General features: G+C 38.1%; 1 protein-coding gene and 1 long non-coding RNA gene across 3 annotated transcripts in view; one reads left to right on the top strand and one right to left on the bottom strand.

Moving 5' to 3' along the window:
- Positions 1–21244, bottom strand: part of LOC307040166 — a 39278-nt gene that overhangs the window by 16202 nt on the left and 1832 nt on the right. The window lies entirely within an intron of this gene.
- admb (adrenomedullin b) lies at positions 2808–6737 on the top strand. 2 transcript variants are annotated; one of them, XM_079680844.1, is made up of 5 exons: positions 2810–3085; positions 3415–3530; positions 4217–4351; positions 5023–5261; positions 5838–6737. In XM_079680844.1, exons 2-5 carry the CDS (start codon positions 3427–3429, stop codon positions 5879–5881), a joined length of 522 nt encoding a protein of 173 aa, XP_079536970.1. In that variant the 5' UTR covers positions 2810–3085; positions 3415–3426; the 3' UTR covers positions 5882–6737. The 2 variants fall into 2 exon arrangements, with proteins under 2 accessions (XP_079536969.1, XP_079536970.1); XM_079680843.1 differs by having other exon boundaries at positions 2808–3085; positions 5023–6737.

The raw sequence follows: 21244 nt of genomic DNA, 5'->3' as shown, positions 1-21244 counted from the left end.
ATAAGTGCTTAGTTAGTATATAAGTGCTTATTTAGTATATAAGTGCTTAGTTAGTATATGAGTGCTTTGTTAGTATATAAGAGCTTAGTTAGTATATAAGAGCTTAGTTAGTATATGAGTGCTTAGTTAGTATATAAGTGCTTTGTTAGTATATAAGAGCTTAGTTAGTATATAAGAGCTTAGTTAGTATATGAGTGCTTAGTTAGTATATGAGTGCTTTGTTAGTATATAAGAGCTTAGTTAGTATATAAGAGCTTAGTTAGTATATAAGTGCTTTGTTAGTATATAAGAGCTTAGTTAGTATATAAGTGCTTTGTTAGTATATAAGTGCTTAGTTAGTATATGAGTGCTTAGTTAGTATATAAGTGCTTAGTTAGTATATGAGTGCTTAGTTAGTATATGAGTGCTTAGTTAGTATATAATTGCTTAGTTAGTAAATGAGTGCTTAGTTAGTATATAAGTGCTTTGTTAGTATATAAGTGCTTAGTTAGTATATAAGTGCTTAGTTAGTATATGAGTGCTTAGTTAGTATATGAGTGCTTAGTTAGTATATAATTGCTTAGTTAGTAAATGAGTGCTTAGTTAGTATATAAGTGCTTTGTTAGTATATAAGTGCTTAGTTAGTATATAAGTGCTTAGTTAGTATATAATTGCTTAGTTAGTATATGAGTGCTTAGTTAGTATATGAGTGCTTTGTTAGAATATAAGTGCTTAGTTAGTATATAAGTGCTTAGTTAGTATATAATTGCTTAGTTAGTATATGAGTGCTTAGTTAGTATATGAGTGCTTTGTTAGAATATAAGTGCTTAGTTAGTATATAAGTGCTTTGTTAGTATATAAGTGCTTAGTTAGTATATAAGTGCTTAGTTAGTATATAATTGCTTAGTTAGTATATGAGTGCTTAGTTAGTATATAAGTGCTTTGTTAGTATATAAGTGCTTAGTTAGTATATAAGTGCTTAGTTAGTATATAATTGCTTAGTTAGTATATGAGTGCTTAGTTAGTATATGAGTGCTTTGTTAGAATATAAGTGCTTAGTTAGTATATAAGTGCTTAGTTAGTATATAATTGCTTAGTTAGTATATGAGTGCTTAGTTAGTATATGAGTGCTTTGTTAGAATATAAGTGCTTAGTTAGTATATAAGTGCTTTGTTAGTATATAAGTGCTTAGTTAGTATATGAGTGCTTTGTTAGAATATAAGTGCTTAGTTAGTATATAAGTGCTTTGTTAGTATATAAGTGCTTAGTTAGTATATAAGTGCTTAGTTAGTATATGAGTGCTTAGTTAGTATATAAGTGCTTAGTTAGTATATGAGTGCTTTGTTAGAATATAAGTGCTTAGTTAGTATATAAGTTTTTAGTTAGTATATAAGAGCTTAGTTAGTATATAAGTGCTTAGTTAGTATATGAGTGCTTAGTTAGTATATAAGAGCTTAGTTAGTATATAAGTGCAAGATTCAAGATCATTCTATGTCTGCCAGTTCATACCACTTTAGTTTCTGTTAACCGTATAACATGTACATGTATGTGATGTATTGGAAATTATTTGAACACAGTTATTGCAATATCATTATAATCATAAAGAGGTCATATGCATAGTTGTAGTGTTTTAGGTGGGATTTTGGACAGCTAACCTCCCACCATATGATTTACTCACTCAAGTGGATTATTTGACCAAAGGAAAATTCATTGCTAAGAATGTTTTTAACTTATTAGAATTGAAATGATGTATTTAAAAAATGCAAAACTTTGTTTGTTTTTTGTTTGTGAAATGTGAGGATGCTTGCAATATTTCTGTCACTTAATTGTACATTGAATATCTTTGGGTTCTGGGCTGTTGGTTTGCAATTTCATGGTCATCATTTTCCATAATTTTCTGACATTTGGTTTGCAGCCCTACTCTCAGCAGTGAATGCCTTGAATACAACATGTCTATTTAACTAGTTACTGACATTCACATTTATATCTCATTGGCAATGAATTCTGAGTAAAATAAGGCTTTTTCAAAATAAATAAAACATGGCTGACCAATCAACCATATCAAACTGTTTTTCTACTCCATTTGCCTCCTGGATAAATTCAACAGTTCCCACATGACATGTTATTGTAACAGAGCTGAGATGCTTCGGCTAACCGTTTTGAGTCAGGGTCAAATTTGACAATTGAAATTAAACTTTGAATACGATTTACCTATTGATTAAAACAATAATAATTGGTACGGTGGGTATTTTGAAAACAATGTGCACTTGAATGCAAGTTCATCTTTGTACACAGGTGGTCATGCAGAACCCTAACAACCAGTGGATGTAAATAGCACTCAGAGTGATTCAACTGGTCATTTGAAAGAGCACAAGTTCAGTAAAAAGCACCGTGCATGTAGTTGCCGTAACAACACCATAGTCATTTAAATATACTTAACCTTTTGTAGCCATTTAACAATCACAGATGGTTGACTCGGACTGAACAAGAATCATCCAAAAACACATATCTATTAACAAATAAACTTGACTTAACTGCCTTAAAGCACGCACGGCCGATAAAAACACCCCACTGATTCCCAAAACAACTTGTTTTTTAGACAAATAATAAGAGAAAAGGCAAACAATATGCAAATGGCCTTGGTGCACATAAGACTCCAATTTGTTGAGCTGAAAAAATAAACCATTGACAGAGGAAAACAAATGTGTTGATTTACAAAAACCTAAAATGCATTAAGAGGATTATTTCAAAACTTTTGGAAAATGTAAATGAACACAAACTAACAAGCCTTAGTCACGCCATTTGAAGGATTGCTGACTTGATTACAATCTTTGCATGTTTTTGGTTTTACTGTCTACATGTGGGGTGGATGGGTTAGACATGAACTGTCCCACAGTCCCTCCCACTGGGTCTGGCATTCAGGTACAGCTCCCTCCCTCCTTCTATAAAGCCTCTCATGTTAGCAGTGTAAACTTCAGACTTCAACTCATGGTAAACTCTTTAAAACCTTGGGGGGGAATAACTACTTACTCTGCTAAACAGTATACAACATACTTGGATGTGCATCATAAATTATCTACACTAAGTGCCAAGCTCAAACCTTAAGGTAAGTGGCTTTTCAAATAATCCTTATTTAAATTCAAGATCACTTTAAAAGGATTGCACAAGGACTCTTTGGGTATTTAAGAATGTAAATTGACTTCCTGTGAAATATGACATTGAGGTACTAAGAGTTTAATTAGTCACTTCTTTCCCGTGGTTTTGGGCGTAAGGATTAATAGATATAATATGGATTTATAATTGACAATGCAACAGAGTGTGATTGTTAACCACACTGTTTTGCAGCCTTTCCTGTACTGTCTTATCAATCACCAGATGTTGCAGTTCAAAGTTAACCTCCTAAATGTAATTTCTTCTAATCTTTGCCACTGACAGCTTCCAGCCAAAATGAGATTAGCTCTGCACACGGTCATCTGCTGCTGTGTTTTCACCACTGTCCTGCCACTGGTGAAATGTGCCACAGGGGAGATCAACACCAGCCTGAAAAAAAGGTGAGCAGCCGATCAACAAGCTATGAGAGAACATTGTGTTCATTTACAAAAAAAAGCCTCATCATTTTATCAATAAATATAGAAGTCATTTGCTCACCCTTTAACAACACAAGAGATGTGTATTTCAAGTAATGTTGATATCAAAACATCCAGTAAAGTCAGTTCAATTCTGTTTGGCTATAGCCCGACACATGGTGGATTTTTGAAGCCGATCATAAGAGTCAGAACAAATAGAAACAATGTTTGATAAGGACACCTAAGTTGGTTACCAGAGAATAATGATGAATTGATGTTGCGAAAGGCATTTGACAGTTAAGAAATGAACCATTCTCCAGTGGACTAAACTAAGCTACTTACCCTATAACCCTAACCCTACTTCCACATGTCTTCCTGTACTTACATTTCTTATTACTCAATAGGAATACTCGCAGATATCGTTATGTCTGTGATTAGCCAACTTGAGGCCAATATGTCACCCTTGCAGATAAACATTTCAGGCAATTTCTTATCAATTTATATTTTCTGAAACCATCAAGTGATGATATTTCTTAACATCCTGAGAAAACTCAATTAATTGAATCATTATTTTTGCGTGTTTCTGAATATCATGATTTTAAATCTACTTTTATTCTCTGTGAATAAGTGTCAGTTTCTTCTATCAGAATGTGTACTTTTCTTTGTGGCAGGTCCAAAGTATGGCTGCTTACCCGTATGAAGAGAGATCTGTGTGACACCTTATTGACAGCCGCTGAGAGCCACTCTGACCTCCATGTTGGAGAGCAGCAGGACGAGAATGGAAAACTGGCATCACTTCCGTCAAGGTAACGAGAAAAGCTACGTTTTGAGGCCCAAAGTTGATGGCTGATAATGTAGAAACAGGTAGTAGACAATGGAGGGATTTATAATTGATGTTCGGCTTTTAAACCATTAGGCAACCAGGAGTGCATGTGTAAGATAAGGCCTTTGGGATCTTCTGATTTACAGGAATTAAAAATGAAATTCCTACCAAGTATGGAGAGTTTAAGCTCCCGTATTTTCTGATAGAGATTTGGACCTCTAAAAGACAGGACTTAGAGGCTGAATAATTCCTTCATTTCTCAGGCCACAAAACTGTAAAATGTTTAGAGTGACCAAACTGATGATACGATTTGTTTTCAACCACTGGGTTAGATGTTTATGTTGGTTTAAGTGATTATTGTACTTGATGTATTCATGCATTGTATTACTTTTTTTGTATCTTAGTCTGAATGCGAACGTTTCTGTCTCTTCTATGTTTGGCTGAAACACAAATTTGACCTAAAGGACAATACATTTAAAGTAAAAAAATATATATATTTTTAAGATAACTTGTAGAATGTGAACTGACACATTTACATGAATTTAGATACATACCGATGGCTTGGGTTTACACCCTGTCCACTCGTGTTGCCATGTCAGACTTAACAACCCTGGAAGGCATTCTTAAAAAAACACATACATTTTCTTTATCCAGCTTTGGGCTACATATCAGACGCAGAAGAACGCCCAACAAAGCTGCAGGCTGCGCCTTGGTCACCTGTGCATTACACGACCTGCTCTACAGTCTGCACCGGATGAGCAACACCGCGAGAGAGGTCAATGCCCCTGAGAAAAAGATGGGCTCCGGAGGGTACGGACGCCGCCGCCGCTCACTCCTGGATGTCTCTCGACTCGCCCTCCAGACAGGAAGACAAAGGCGGAGCATTGAAGCTGGTCAGAGAGTTCACAGACACAAAAGCACACGCACAGTGTCCTAAAGACAGGCATGGAAAGGCAAAGGAGAATCCTTGTTGGGGTTATTTGCTCACAGCAGATCAAGATAAGTCCCCTCAGAGGTTTTATTCCACTGATTTACAACTACATTCACAAAAAGAAGGGCTGCTACAGTCCATCAAAGGAAGAATTGCATAGTTCACTCTGGATGAAAGAGAGATTTCAACATATATTTCTGCATGCATCAGTCAGTCTGAACTAGGGATGGTAGGATACCCAAAATCTAGTAGTCGATACCGATACCAGGGAAACTCTTCATATTCGTTACCAAGGGAAACATCTAAAAGAAAACAATTACTGTGTCCCAAATACATGTAGTCTCAAGAACCTTAAGGTACTACCGGGCACTACAACCAGTAGTACTGTAAAAAAAAAAATTGATTATATAATGTTGGCGTTGACTTCGTACCAAAGTATCGGTTCTCGTGAAATCCCCAGTCAGAACAAGTGTATAATTTATGGATGAGTTCAAATCACGCCTGTGGGACTTGACAAGAATGTCCGTCTCTTCTTCAGCTTCCAAAGCGAGCTTGGCAGCTGAGACAGAAGACAATTCCTGAAGATCTTCTCTGAAATAACCGTGACCTGAGGAGGAACGGAGGCCGCGAGCGGGAGGATTTTTCTGATGTTACCGGACCCAAAACTGCCACATGGACTACCTGGATTTGATTAACAGCTTGTGAAGTGCAATTTTGACTATATGTACTACGATATCAAAAAAAACATATACTTATCTGCTTGTATATAAGGATTTATAAAGCTACCTTATATTTAAGCAAACAACTATATTTTTATACAGGGAAAATATATATTAAACATGTCTCTTTTAAACTTCAATGAAGTGTGTATCTTAACTGTTAATAACCATCTTGTCCTGTATTCGTCATGTTGATTAAGTATCTTATTACTGAGTATCTTCTTGTTTTTTTGTAATGTTATTGTGATGTTTTTATATTATTGGAAACTAATTATATTAGCGATGTCATTTGTTTGGATGATGAAAGTCTTACATACCAACTCAAGAAAAACTACAAATGAGTCATGCAGTTCTTGGCGGGACTATGGATGATATGTAGAGGGATGGAGAGCCAGTAGTAGAAGTACTGATCAGACAATACAAGTGTTGTGCTGCCATCTAGCTTTACAGAAAGATACATGTAACAAATGCAGCTTGAACAAAGCACTTCATGTGGTTATGCTAAATGTTTGATCTTTAGAGCTTTAGTTTTGAATGTATCTGCTTTTTTGTTTGAATGTAGTAAATCCTAATGAACTCATGATTCAGCTGAAATGAATTGACATGGTGTTAGGTAACATGATTTATGGTCTTGGTGAAACGCAGCAGGAACTGTAATCGTTTTCAGCTGGCTGTGACATTCTTCTTTTTGAAATAAATGAATGCAACAAAGAAAAGAATTCAAAGCAACGTTGATGTTACTTAGTGACCTTATATCAAATATTCTGCTTGTACTTTCAAGCGATAGTGCTGAGGGGCAACGCAGTTTATGAGCCTTGCCATTTAATGATAGCATGTGTAGTTAAGTGTGATTAAATGCTGAGTTACAGAAAGTCAACAATAGTGTACATTCCATTCTAAAAATAATCCTTTTATCAGCTGCATGCTTTCAAAGAAACACATGTACGGACAATATATTTGTCTTGGGTCAACATGTTCTTATTGTGTAATCATGCCTATTCAACTAAATTAATGATCTTTCGCCAAAGAATGTACGTTTTAATGAATGGGGAGTAGGGACAGTGTCGTCTCCTCAAATCTGGAACACTCCAATGAGTTGTGTACACAGACATTAATCACTATGGAATTTGAACTTTACTGATAGTGTGCAGAGTGGTCACACTGTCCTAAAATTAGAAGCAATTTCACCATTAATCTTTTTTTCCCTTTTCATTAAACTCAAAAGCCCCTGACTTAAATGAAAAGCTTATATAAAATGAATGGTTTATGTCTGAGTTTCTTACATCTCCAAATGAGTATCAACATTTCACCAACTGTAGGGGTGTTTAAAATAAAATGCAATTTTGATACTTTTGTTCTCTTTGGGAAGTCCATTCATAATTTCCCTTTTTTATTTTAAAAAGGCAACTTGAATGCAGCTCTCTTTGGGTCAACTAGACCACAGGGGGTCAACACAGCTTAAAGGGGAGGTCGCAAATCCTTTTTCAGGGGTTTTAAAGGTCCCGTGTCATGGCCATTTCTACTGATCATAATTCCATTATTGAGGTCGACTAGAATAGATTTACATTGTTCAACGTTCCAAACTCACATTGGTTTCTCATACAGCATCTCTGTATAGTATGTGTATTCACTCTCTGTCCTAAACGGCTTGTTGGAGCTCCTCCCCCCCTCCCTCCCTATGAGCCCACTGCGCTCTGATGTGTGTTTATGTGTAACAATGGCGTTTGTTAGCAACCAGAAAATGAAACAAGTAATGAAAAACAGATGAAAATGGGGTCTGCTGTGTTGGCGGGACGTTGCGGGGCTTGCTGCTCCGCCCTTTGAGGCTCGAGAAGCGGACAGTGTTAGAGTGTTGTCCTTTTGCATGTGTATCTTGCTTTGTAATAGACAACTCAGGAGACAGCGAGTATCGTTAACTGTGCTCTATTATTTATTCTGGCTGTGTGTGGCTGTACGTGGCGAACTGTGAGTGGAGTTCAGCGGAGCCGTGGCTGAGAAAAGATAAGGCTGATTGTGTGTGTGTGTGTGTGTGTGTGTGTGTGTGTGTGTGTGTGTGTGTGTGTGTGTGTGTGTGTGTGTGTGTGTGTGTGTGTGTGTGTGAGGAGCTCCGCTGATTGGTCCATTTGGACCTGGGTATCGTTACGTTACTATGCCCAGGAAGAAAAAAATGGAAAAAAGAGAAATGTCCAACGAGGCGTTCTGGGGCAGCACAGACAGGTCTTCTCTGTGTTAGAGTTTTACTCCCTACAGGGTGTACTTTGAGGCTTTTTGACTCTGCAGACCATTTACATGCAGAAAAAGCTTCATAACACACAAGGGGACGGGTAATAACCAGAAAAGCATGACATGGAACCTTTAAGGTATTTAAGCTTTACAAATATATATATACACATACCATTGGCTTATAAGGTACAGTAAATAAAATAGTGTCCAAACAACAGGAAGAAGAAAACACTGAATTCATCAATAACAACAAAAATCCTATCCTATTATATTGTTAGAATAAATAAGAAACACAATACAGAGAATTGTAAACGTTTCTCGAAATAATAGGGGAAATCAAATCCAAGGCAATATTCGGTAACACTTTATATTTAGGTTCACAAATTGACCATCAACTTTAATTAATTAACATGCATATTAGCTGTATATAGCTGTATATTAGCTGTATATTGGCTCTTTATTAGTCATTATAAAACACTTATTAATGCCTTATTCTACATCAGTGACCACCAACTGGCGGCCCACGGGCCACATCCGGCCCGCCAGACATTCTCATCCGGCCCGCACGACGGGGGTGACAGTGCGTTGGCGGAGTGGTTACTGCGTTCGCCCCCCACCCATTTTTTTTTTTACAACGTCTCGTGAGTAAGGTGCAGTACCGGAGTCCAACAGAGAGGCAGCAGCTGCGGGACAGTAGACTGCGTACTGCGAAACCTTCCCCTTCCTTGAAGAAGAAGTGATCCAACGTTGTGAAAAGTCTGGTTAATGCGCTCCGCACCAAAGCAGTAGCCCCGCTGCGACAGAGTCCAACAGAGAGGCAGGAGCTGCGGGACAGTAGCCTTGAAGCAGGGTTGGGTTGTAACGGAATACATGTAACGGCGTTACGTAATCAGAATACAAAAATCAAGTAGGCTAACTGTATTCAGCTGGCGTTACATTTGAAAAACGAGTAACCTGATAACAGTTACTGTCGTAAACCTGAAGTGAATACATTTTGGAATACTTATTGAAATTATTGTGGGAAAAGATTCCTCACAAAATGTAATATTCATTATCGGCAGAACTGTGTGCACACTGCACAGCGCTGCAGCATGTCTGAGCAAGAGAGAGATACAGCGTGTCTGTGAGGCCCCGCCCCCGCACGCAGATGAGAGAGAGAGATCTCTTTTAAAATATATTGAAAGTTAGAAACGGAGATGGATAGATAAAATGTGCAAGATAACGTTTATGTAGCATTTCTTTATTTTCGAAATGATGACATTTCATAACGGGATCAAATCAAAGTGAATGGCCTGCTGCTGCTGAATGCATGGGGCAAGTGACTGGAAAAAGTTTTAAAAGTTATTACATCGTTTCAGATAATAAATAATAATGATAATTCATTCTATTTAGGGGCGCCTTTCAAAGCACCCAACATTCGGGTGATGTTTTTTTTGCGGGGTGCAGATGAGAGAGCTGCCAGAATGACACCAAGATGTTGTGTTTGAGTTCTTGATAAGCCGTTAAAACAGTAAAATAAGTGTCTCCTGTTCACCAAAACATACCCATCTGTTATGGAAAAATAAAGTATTCTAAAAGTAATCTGAATATGTTATGATACATTTTGGCCCTTGGACAAATGTAGTTGGTGATCCCTGCACTAAAGAGGTTCAAACACATGTCGCATGTCAAGTTTCTCAAAGTCTGAGAACACATATGCAGCCTGTACTTTTTTAATGATCTCATACATGCAAGTGTAACATACACAGTTTAACAAATAGGACCGCTAAGTGTAAACAAGGTAAATAAAGCTAATGCTAGCTGTGCAATACAGGCTATGGCTAACGCTAGCATGTATGCTAATGCTACCGTGAATGCTAACGTATTTTCTCATTGTGTTTAAACTTCTCCAAATGACATCATATAAACACAATACATGTTACTAATCCAGTGTTTCCCCAACCATTGTCTTTGGAACAACCTGGATTTCTGCATAAATTGGTCATAAAATGTGTTCTGATCTTCATCTAAGTCACAACAATAGACAAACACAGTCTGCTTAAGCTAAAACCACACAAACAGTTATATGTTTTTATTGAACACACCATGTAAACATTCACAGTGCAGGGTGGAAAAAGTGAACCCCTGGATTTAATAACTGGTTGACCCTCCTTTGGAAGCAATAACCTCAACCAAATGTTTCCTATAGTTGCATATCAGACCTGCACAACGGTCAGGAGGAGTTTTGGACCATTGCTCTTTACAAAATTGTTTCAGTTCAGCAATATTCTCGGGATGTCTGGTGTGAATCGCTCTCTTGAGGTCATGCCACAGCATCTCAATTGGGTTGAGGTCAGGACTCTGACTGGGCCGCTCCAGAAGGCCTATTTTCTTCTGTTGAAGCCATTCTGTTGTTGATTTACTTCTGTGCTTTGGGTCGTTGTCCTGTTGCATCACCCATCTTCTGTTGAGCTTCAATTGGTGGACAGATGGCCTTAAGTTCTCCAGCTAAATGTCTTGATCAACTTGAGAATTCATTTTTCCGTCGATGATGGCAATCTGTCCAGGCCCTGAGGCAGCAAAGCAGCCCCAAACCATGATGCTCCCTCCACCATACTTCACAGTTGGGATGAGGCTTTTTTTCTCCACACATAGCGTTGTGTGTTCCTTCCAAACAACTCAACTTTGGTTTCATCTGTCCACAGAATATTTTGCCAGTAGTGCTGTGGAACATCCAGGTGCTCTTTTGCAAACTTCAAACGTGCAGCAATGTTTTTTCTGGACAGCAGTGGCTTCCTCCATTTTATGACCAACTTATGCAGAAATTCAGGTAATTTCAAAGGGTTCACACTTTTCCTTGCAACTGTATATATATATATATATATATATATATATATATATATATATATATATATATATATATATATATATATATATATATAGCACCAAATTGCAACTAATCTATATCTACTGTCCCTTTTCACATTGAACATGTGCTCTTTTATTAAATAAACTAAACGCTTTCATTTTAAGTTGTGAGCTTAGTGTTTTTGACCCTAAGAAACACTGATGCATTAATCAATAACAATAATCCACAGCTCCTCTCTTTGCTCCAGAGGATTTAAAACTTACTACTGCCTCATTAGGCCCATATTGAGCAGAGCATATTAAGACTAAGACTCATGTACAACAACTTCCTTACTTGCAATAAATACGCACTAATTAGAGGGCTATCGAGGAAAAACTCTCAACTAATGGCCTATTACTTGTAGAATATGGTCTTGTAGAATAAGGCATTAATAAGTGTTTTTTAATGACTAATAAAGAGCCAATATACTGCTAATATGCCTGTTAATTAACAACTAGTTTGATGGTTAATTTGTGTACCTTAATATAAAGTGTTACCCAATATTCAAAAGGAAATCTAAATTGCTCATTTTACAACAACTTACTGCAGTTTTAGATTTTCACTGTTTGGGTTACCGTCTAGTGTTCTTTAAATTCCAGTCTGCACAGACCGGGGTTTTAAAGGTTCGCTTTAACTGGGATCCTGCTTCAGCTAATCTGGTATTAAGGGTGCGTTTCCACATGCTGAATGTTAAAAAGACATATAAAACATCAAAAAGGATATAACTACGCTCCAAAACACAGAATACACATTTGGATCCAGCCATGAGGGAGGCCATGAGAGGGACTTTACTGATGGATGATTTTCATTTTCTATCCAGAAGGTGGTGTTGTAAGCTTTACTCCACCACACAGTAACCCCCTCTGCCATGATTAGAATACTACAGGTAAACCAAAGACAAATGTGTACCACTGATTTTTATTTGCTTTTTGTAAAATTGACAGTAACTTATTTTAGTAAAGCCATTCCAGTTACCTTTTTTCCTCTGTTAAAATGAACGCATTTGCCCTACTACACATCTCTAGATAAGTGTTACGGTTAACAAAAGTATAACAGTAAAGCTTTAGTTAGGCTGCAAGTAACATTCTTTTTACCAATAATCTGCAAATTATTTTCTACATTCATCATTTAGTCTATGACATTTAAAAACAATTCTAAATATGTGTTTTGCAGTTCCTCAGGGTGTATCTTTAAATATGTTTTGACAGGAAATATAATACATTTAATGTAACTGTATTATGTAACAGAAACGCATGTTCTGTCATGTTGGCATGAAAAATATCAAGATCAATATCATCATATTATAGGCGTGCCGTACCTTCTTATCTACCTTCTTAACAATTCTGTATAATATTGATAAGGTAAGGTAACAAGACGAGTAGATCTGGATCTCAGTGATGTGACTAAGCATTATTGAGTGTTTTGGGTCTTTCAACATCGATCGCTTTTGTTCAGGAGATCCAGTCGCGGTGGCCTCTGACCCTGACATGTGTCACAAGGCCAGATCAAGGCGAACTTGGATTCATTTGACTTCCTTTCCTGTGGATGTCAACATTAACTTCTGAAAAAATGTAGCCTTAAATTGAGAAAGGAAGCACACTATTTAGCTCTAACTTTGATCTGACTGCCACAGGTGCTTTATGCACATTCTTTTGTGCAATCAGAGACCTTTCCTGCACAATGAGCTGCAGATACTTCCTGGTTAAACAAAGATGGGTGTGGTCTATGAATAGTTTCCATGCACTTGAAAAAAGGGGCACAAGTACTGGTGCAAACACAAGCCTCCTTCAGCACTTCCTCTACTACAGTGAGCAACATAGATACAGATCACTTCCTGAAACTAATTTCAACACTGGATCTTCAAGCTTTTTAAAATGTGCACAGGGTACACTTGTTCAGACTGGAAGTGAAAGAGGAAACACCCTGTTTGTCTGCAGGCAAGAAGAGGCTTCATTGCAAAGACTTGCCTTCTGTCTGGTGATTCCTGAAAAGGCTCTCTACAGTCACAAGAGTTGTTCTTGACAGCCCTCAAACAGTAAGTAAGCTGCCATCACAACTACTCTTTGCACCTGAGTTTTGTACTTCTCTTTCTGTTGCTCTTGTATCTACAGTCACGTCTTGTAATTTAAATCACTCTGGCATTCTTTCTCTAACCCTTACTTGACTCTAGGGTTTGATGACTCGTTTTTTGTTCCAGATAAGTAAGCATCTAGGGAGGCATAAGAATAGACGAATAGGAACATTTTAAGTTATTTCACTTTATAACTGAGTTTTAGTTGTAATGTAATGAACGGTCAAACAGTTGTTTACATGTCTTAGCCTCAGCTCTTCCTCTGTAAGTCTGTACAGTATATTCTGGCCTTCGCTCTTGTTTCTGCACATTCCAGAGACAAGCCAGGTCTCATTAGAGGGATAACATTCCTGTTTATGAAAATGGACGCACAAGAGTAGCTCATTTGCATACAGCTGGAGAAACAGTTACAAAATATTAATCTTGATTTACATTAACCTGTCCAAGCATGAGCATCAGAGGAAAATGCATATGCTCATTTACTTAGTGTAATACTACTATTTAAAACCATCTTTCGACTATTATATACTAATGCCTGCTTGTTTTGAAATATTTGTGTTTTTTGTTGTTTAGAAGGTGCATAATTGTATCTTTAAAGAACTATAAAAAAAGTCCTTTACTTAAAGGTGGGGTACGTAATTCACTTCAGAAACACTTTTTGTTATATTCCATGGAATGCTCTTAACATCCCGATAGCAATGAATATATTAAATGCTTTGACAATAAATACATAAAAAAATATCACCTCTGGAAGCCGTAGAGCTGTAAAAAGCACGACCAATCATCTGAGCCGGCCCGGCTAAAGTAACTGGATGGCCTACCTGCCTGTCAGCCTTCCATCTGTGCACGAACTTATCTTGTGCCCTCATTGGTCATGTGTGCGTTCGTGTCTGTTGGAGGAGGGGCTCTGAAAGGAAGAGGCAGATTTTTCCTGGTTGTGTACTTTCAAATTCTAGCGCACTCGAGCTGGTTTCTCCCTTCTTACCCACCCTACCTTTAAATACTATATGATCGATATTTATGAATCATTATTGAACTTGACTGTCTCTTGTATTTGTTCTTACACACAGCAATATGAGGAAAACCAGATAATACTACATTATATTAATTTAACGTCCACGGCAGCAAAATCTGTTCAAACCGACTTTAACATGATTAGAACTAAACACAGCCAAGGATGAGGGAAATTGGTGCCATAAAGTGACAAACTGTTTGGTTATAAATCCACATATTGGGGTTTTACTTTTAGATAAACAAATGTATCCTGAGCGGGACATGAATGTGTGTACTAAAATAGTTTGAAACTACTTAAAATGTAAAATGCATACTTTATTGTTGCATTAGAAGTCAGAGGATCATCAAAGTTATTAGGACTTCAAAGAACCATGAATGTCAGTACCAAGTTATTTGGCAAATCATCCAATTGTTGAGATAATAAAGTTTGGACTAAAGTGGTGGACCAACCAAACCACAGAGATTTGTTTAATCGGTAGCATGGCTAAAAATGTCTTTATGTGCATCAGAGGACAGTCAAATGAGAGTGCACTGAACCACATGTTAGCCCCATTAAAGTGTAACTTAATATCCCACTACAACTGCAACAGTCAACAGCAAAGTTTAGATAACAATACGCTTTTTGTAATAATGTTACAATAATGTTTGACCACAAATATTGCAAAAGTACAATTTCTGTAATATTGGTGACCACACTTTCTAAAAATGCACAGTCATCGTGAATGTCCATCCATCCGTCTTCTCCCGCTTATCCGTGGTCGGGTCACGGGGGTATCAGTTCCAGCAGAGAGCCCCAAACCTTCCTTTCCCCGGCCACATCAACCAGCTCTGACGAGGGGATCCCAAGGTGCTCCCAGGCCAGCGAAGATATATAATCCCCTCCACCTAGTCCTAGGTTTACCCCTTGGTCTCTTCCCAGCTGGACGTGCCTGGAACACCTCCCTAGGGAGGCGCCCAGGTGGCATCCTCACTAGGTGCCCGAACCACCTCAACTGGCTCCTTTCGACACGAAAGAGGAGCGGTTCAACTCCGAGTCCCTCCCGGATGACTGAACTTCTCACCTTATCCCTAAGGGAGACGCCAGCCACCCAGCGGAGAAAACCCATCTCGGCCGCTTGTGTCCGTCATCGTGAATGTGCCAAATTTAAATAACAACTAAATAAATTGTAGGAGGCTGAGGCTCAGTGGATAGTATGATGGACTCTCGAATCAGGGGATAGCAAGTTCGAATCCCACTGCAGTCAGCATGTCGTTGTGTCCCTGGGCAAGACACTTCAAATTGCTCCTGTGGGGATTGTCCACAGTAATGACATGTAATGTAAATAGGGAAGCACCTACAACAGCATTCTCTCTTATCTCTTTGACAATTCTGGCAGCATAATAGCGATGCAGTAAGCTGAACAGTTCAAACCAGTTTATAATATATAGTGTATGACTGAAATGCCACACTGCAGCAAGCATTCCAAAATCATGACACAACTCGGTATTTCCCAAGTAATGCCTCAAGCCTCAACGTGCCTTTACAAAGAAATGAAAGGATGACTTCGTGTTTACTTGTCATGTTTGTATCATCGTGTGGTCAGAAATTACTCATTTCAAGGCTTATATATTCAAACCTCCTTATAAGGGAATACTAGCTTCCTATTACCTCAGCTGCCACATTAGCTGGTACATTCTAGGAACATTCAAATACCTAAATAGAAACAAACCATACAGAGGTGTGACTCAGTGTTGTGGCTCAATGTTGTAATGTGTGTTTATAAAAGCTCTTTGACTGAGCAAAGAGAAAAAAAAAGAAACAGGAAATTCCAGAACCACCAGAGCATATGTTTGGACACTTTCTCAACCGACTGCCAGCCTTGTTTTTTTTTCTTCTACTTCTTTTACTTTCGCAAGTGTCTGTCATCTCTAAGGTTGAACTCTAGATCAGACAACTAACTTTCACCAGTGCGGTTTAGTCGCACTAGTGGACCATTCTTATAGAGCTCAACCAACTTGGATGTGTTGCACTAAATTGCAGTAACTTTGCGTAGGTTCAAACGTATCTTAGTTTGAGTTAGTAGTTAGAACTTCTAACTTTAGTCTGAATTTAATCCCTTTTTGAAGCCGACCTCTTACCACTATACTCAGATAGACAATATCTTGTTTCATTGATGGCTTCTTTTTGTGTACTTCCAAAATGTTATGAGCATTCAAAAACTACGGCTCATATCAATCTTGGCCATATGCATACTTCCAAAAATAATTAGAAAGAATTAAGAAAAATCGTCTTGACTTCAATTTTTTCAGAATTTACTATCCAGTATTTTCATTTCAAATCTGTATTTATCAAGGTGAATCCCTTGAGATCATTGATCTCTTTTTCAAGGGAGACCTGCTCAAGTAGGTTCCACATGAAACATAAAAACATAAAACAACAGAACAACAAAAAGGACCTCTTACAGCATCATTACAGGGATTACAATTTACAATAACTATCCACAGCATCCGATTGAGTAGCATCCAACCGAGCTATAAAAACATTTAGTGGCACCAGATTGCTCAGTTTCCATTTAATTTGCAGACTGTTCCAAGACAGAGGAGCTGTGCATCTAAGAGCTATCTTCCCTAAGACAGTCCTAGCAGTTGGCACATTTAATAAAACCACAGCATGCGATCTCAGGCAGTAGCCACTTACAATTCGCCATGAGATCAGGGAGCAGATGTAAGATGGAAGTTTCCCTAACATGGCTTTGTATATAAAAATGTACCAGTGACTGAGCCTCCGTACAGTTAAGGAAGGCAAACCAGCCCTTGTATACAGAGTACAGTATTATGTTTAAGCTTTACAGAAATAGAGTTGAAAGGGCCCCTCTATTGCAAAAAGAAAAAAGAAAAGAAAAAAGGCTATGAACGAAATGTTTTGACCAACTGAAAGGAAGTGCGCTTACTTTGCCTGAACTAGTTAAATATTGCACCATTTTCAAATCTTACTTCTGCTTTAGATCTGAAAACAAATCACTTTGCTTTATGATCCATTGCTTGACAAATAGCTTTTAAAAAATCCGTTATATTACGTTTAAATATGTTTTCAGGCCATAAAGTCACCATGTAGACTCCACACATGGGATCACTTTATCATTTACGACGATGTTGTTTGGGGAAGCAAAAGCATGTTGACAGTGTTTTTGTAATAACTAACCGCTGAAAGAGGAAGGCAGTGCAGGTTTAACCACAGGTAGCCAGCTTGCTCTATGAAAGGATGCAATAACAACTGGGATAAGAAAAAAAGTGTTTTTAAATCAGCAGTGTTATGATCGTCCTCTGACCCACTTACGGTTAGTAGAGTCCCCTATGACTTTGCTTCCACCACCAACGACAAAGAACAGTTTAGGCTTATAGCTTAAAACTCGAAAAATCATAAAAAACAAATACAAGAGAAAAGAACATACAGGGATAAATAAATTCAATACAACACGTTTTTTAAATGCAAGGTAAAATACTGAACTATTATGGAGCAACGCATGCATTACATTTCTTTGAGCTGTTTCAAATGAAAAACCACTCCCAAACCAGTTAAAGGAGATATGTCATGCTTTTCCGGTTATTACCCGTCCCCTTGTGTGTTATGAATGTTTTGTTTTATGTCTCCTTTAATCCATAACTGAATGTTGGGTTAGTCTAATGTTAATTAAAGCTTGTGTTCTTCTTAATCCAGATCAAAATGAGCAAAAATGACACGCCCCTGGTTAAGCAGCAGTCGACACCCTGCTTTGGGAAAGGTGAGTAAATACTTACTATACAAACACATGAAGAAACAACGAACAAACAGCAGGCTCACTAAAGTAACTCAACTCTAATTTCCACATATTAAAACATGCACCATCTGACAGACTACACTCACTACAGCATGTAGCAGGGAGGCGTGTGGCGCAGTGGATTAGTGCGTTGGTTGTCGGATCAGGGGGTCACAGGTTCAAACCCCACTGCAGTCAGCATGTCGTTGTGTCCCTGAGACACTTCACCCCAAATTGCTCCTGTGGGGATTGTCCACAGTATTGAGTATGTAAGTCGCTTTGGATAAAAGTATCTAACAAGTGACATGTAATGAACAGCTCTATCTTAAACTAATACTCTCTCTGGTGTGTAACTTGTGAGTGTCTTCCATGGAGGACATGGAGGGGTATGAAGTTATCGTACGCAGAAAAGGTAAAACCTAATCTTTATTCAGACAAGCAAGCTGTTCACTTCTAGGTTTTATGTCCACATGTAACAGACAAAAATCACACTGCCAGTTTACATTTCACTTTCAGTCAGTAAACAGTGCAATGCATTTTAACCATTTTAATTCAAGTCGTTTCACTTTCATGCCTTTTCAGGAAGTTTACGAGCACATTTTTGCAGCTTTTCAAACAGGAAATGTATTTGACTACTTCCCTTGTTATTTTTGCTCCTGTGGGGATTGTCCACAGTATTGATAAAAGCGTCCAACAAGTAACATGTAATGCATGTATCTGTTGACAGCAGTGGTAAATGAAAGTCTACCTCAATCCTTCTACACAATACTAATACCTAATACTGAGACTGTTGACAGTAATACACAATATTGTGAATAGCTAACTATGAAGCAGCATTAACTGTATGGCATTCATAGTGGTTTTCTATCCCTTGTCAAATTATGGGAGTTACATTTCTTGTCAAAATAAATGTGTTTACATGACTTTCTACCATTAACACATTGACAGCAGCAGCTTACACCCATATGCTAGCTCAACCAGGAAGAACAGATGGGATGTTTGCTTTTGGTACATAATGGATTCTATAAACGGCTTTAACAAAAACTGTTTACATTTCATAAATGGCCTTTGTGATGCACGGTCAGTGGATAAAACTATGATTAAAATCAGTCATCTCGGAACAATTATAATGTTTAAATGTACTTTCCCAGGGCTTTAATATTCCCTCTGAGCTAAAGTGTGTATTGCCTCTTTAATGCCCCATCTCTGCTCACATGTAAGGACCAGGTGTGCCATACCAGCTTGGGTTATCTGCCCCTGTTGCCATGACGCTTTCAAAACCCTAAAATAGAGACAGGGAGGGACTATCCTGACAGCAACAACTAGCAGCTGCATTATACATACAGACACTGGACCAGATAAACAGCAGAGCAAAGCCTGACAGAGGCAGGAGAAGTGAAAACCCAGGAGAGAAGCATCGTATAACAAAGAGAGACACAGATACCAGACCTGAGGACAGTCTGGACAGTGTCAAGAGGTTTCCAGCAACACTTTAAAGTTTTCCCTGGGACACAAGTGGCAAATAAAGATAAATAGTGGAGCCAAAACTAAGAGCTAGGGAGTCTAGAAGAAACACATGAAAGCTGAAATACTTGACTCAACAGACACAGACTGAGAGAGCCAAACATGGCCAAACTCACAGCAGAAGGTAAGAGAAAGAAAGAGCTTCCTACACTATAGAGCTTTGTAGCGACAATAAGATGAAATGTGTTGACAATGACTGGTTGATAGGAGGTCCACTCTCACGGTCTGAGATTCAATGGAGAATCCACTTTCTATGGGAAAGTAGTATACCGCCTTTCAACAAAGGATGTTACTGATGAATTATATTAATGTAAGCATTTGTGTGATATTAAAAGCCACGCAAAAAGTACTGATCAGCATATTCATTGAAATGTCATAACGTTTGCTAAAAGACCCTGCCGACATACGCAGACGGCACTTTGTGACTCAGGTTTCTATAATGGGGGTGGGGGGGCAGTCAAGGTCATCCAAGAGGCATCTCAGCTGTTCCAGTATGGAGAGTGTTGACACGCTAAGAAGTACGTGAAGAATGCCGGCTTCCGAAATTGGATAACCAAAGAACAGGCAAGAGAAATTGTGATGATGTGAGAGCAAGATAGTTGACTGATATAGTTGCATGTAAACCACCCAGGATGGTGAGTCTGCAGAAGAGACGTTTGCTATTTGATACAACAACACATCTTGTCTTGTGCTTGTTGATTTAAATACTTTGACAGTGAGGATAGATGCTGGAACAGGCGAGGTGACCAACTGCGTACGACATTTATACTTTTAGTCACAGTGATGACATGGTGATCAGTATAGACAAACATCTCCGCTATTGACGGGATGTTGGATGGGAACCATATTTTTTCACAACGCGGGGATAAAGCAAGCAGGCAAAGCTATTTAAAAAATAACTTCCTTGTGCTGATCAAAATACAGTATGAATTCACAGGGTCTCACGGATAAAAATAGGACCCTAGTTCCTGCCATTGGTATGATCGAGGCTCAGCTCAAACCAAAAGGTCAGGGAACTGAAAATATGGTATGCAAATAATTGCTGTTCTAAACAAAGGGTCAAACATTTGTTACCATTTAAAGTCAAAGCTGTATTATCAGGATACTCAACTGTTAATAATCTTCTAAAAAAATCATGTTTAACAAAATAGCAGTCATTAATCGACATAAAAGACAAATTCATATCTTATCTGAACGACAGGATAATGCAATGCTAAAAACCGTTTGTACTACGTATGCGTCATACAAACTAAAAACTGTGATGATATGGTCATGTTTCATCCTTTTTACTGTGCTGCGTAATGTCAGAATAGGTGACCCCGGGGGTTGAGGGGTTACTGCCAGTCTAGGACAGCTCCGACAGTGACGATGTGTTTACTGTAACTTGCCCGGCACGTTTGCAGAACACGTTGTCACTCAAGACGTGTTTACTCGTGAGTTATGAGGGTGGCATTGCGAAACATGCCAAGTTCCTCACCTAAACCCCGCCAACCCCTACCTCAAACTCATTTTCACAGGGTCTCCTCACCTTGTTTCTATTTGAATGTATTGCAACCACTAACATAATATTATTTCTCCTGGGATATCATATACAACATGTTAGCAATATGCTCAGATTAAAAAAATATACTCCTTCATCTGAAACTGAATGTAATTTGAATATAAGCAAACAGTATACTAAATCTTTCAGTGCCCTTGCAATGAGAAAATAATGACCTATTATTCCCAATT

This window comes from Notothenia rossii (assembly GCF_949606895.1).
Source record: "Notothenia rossii genome assembly, chromosome: 5".
Lineage (NCBI taxonomy): Eukaryota > Metazoa > Chordata > Actinopteri > Perciformes > Nototheniidae > Notothenia > Notothenia rossii.
Note: the sequence above shows the minus strand (reverse complement) of the source record. Positions and strands in the feature narration are given on the sequence as shown.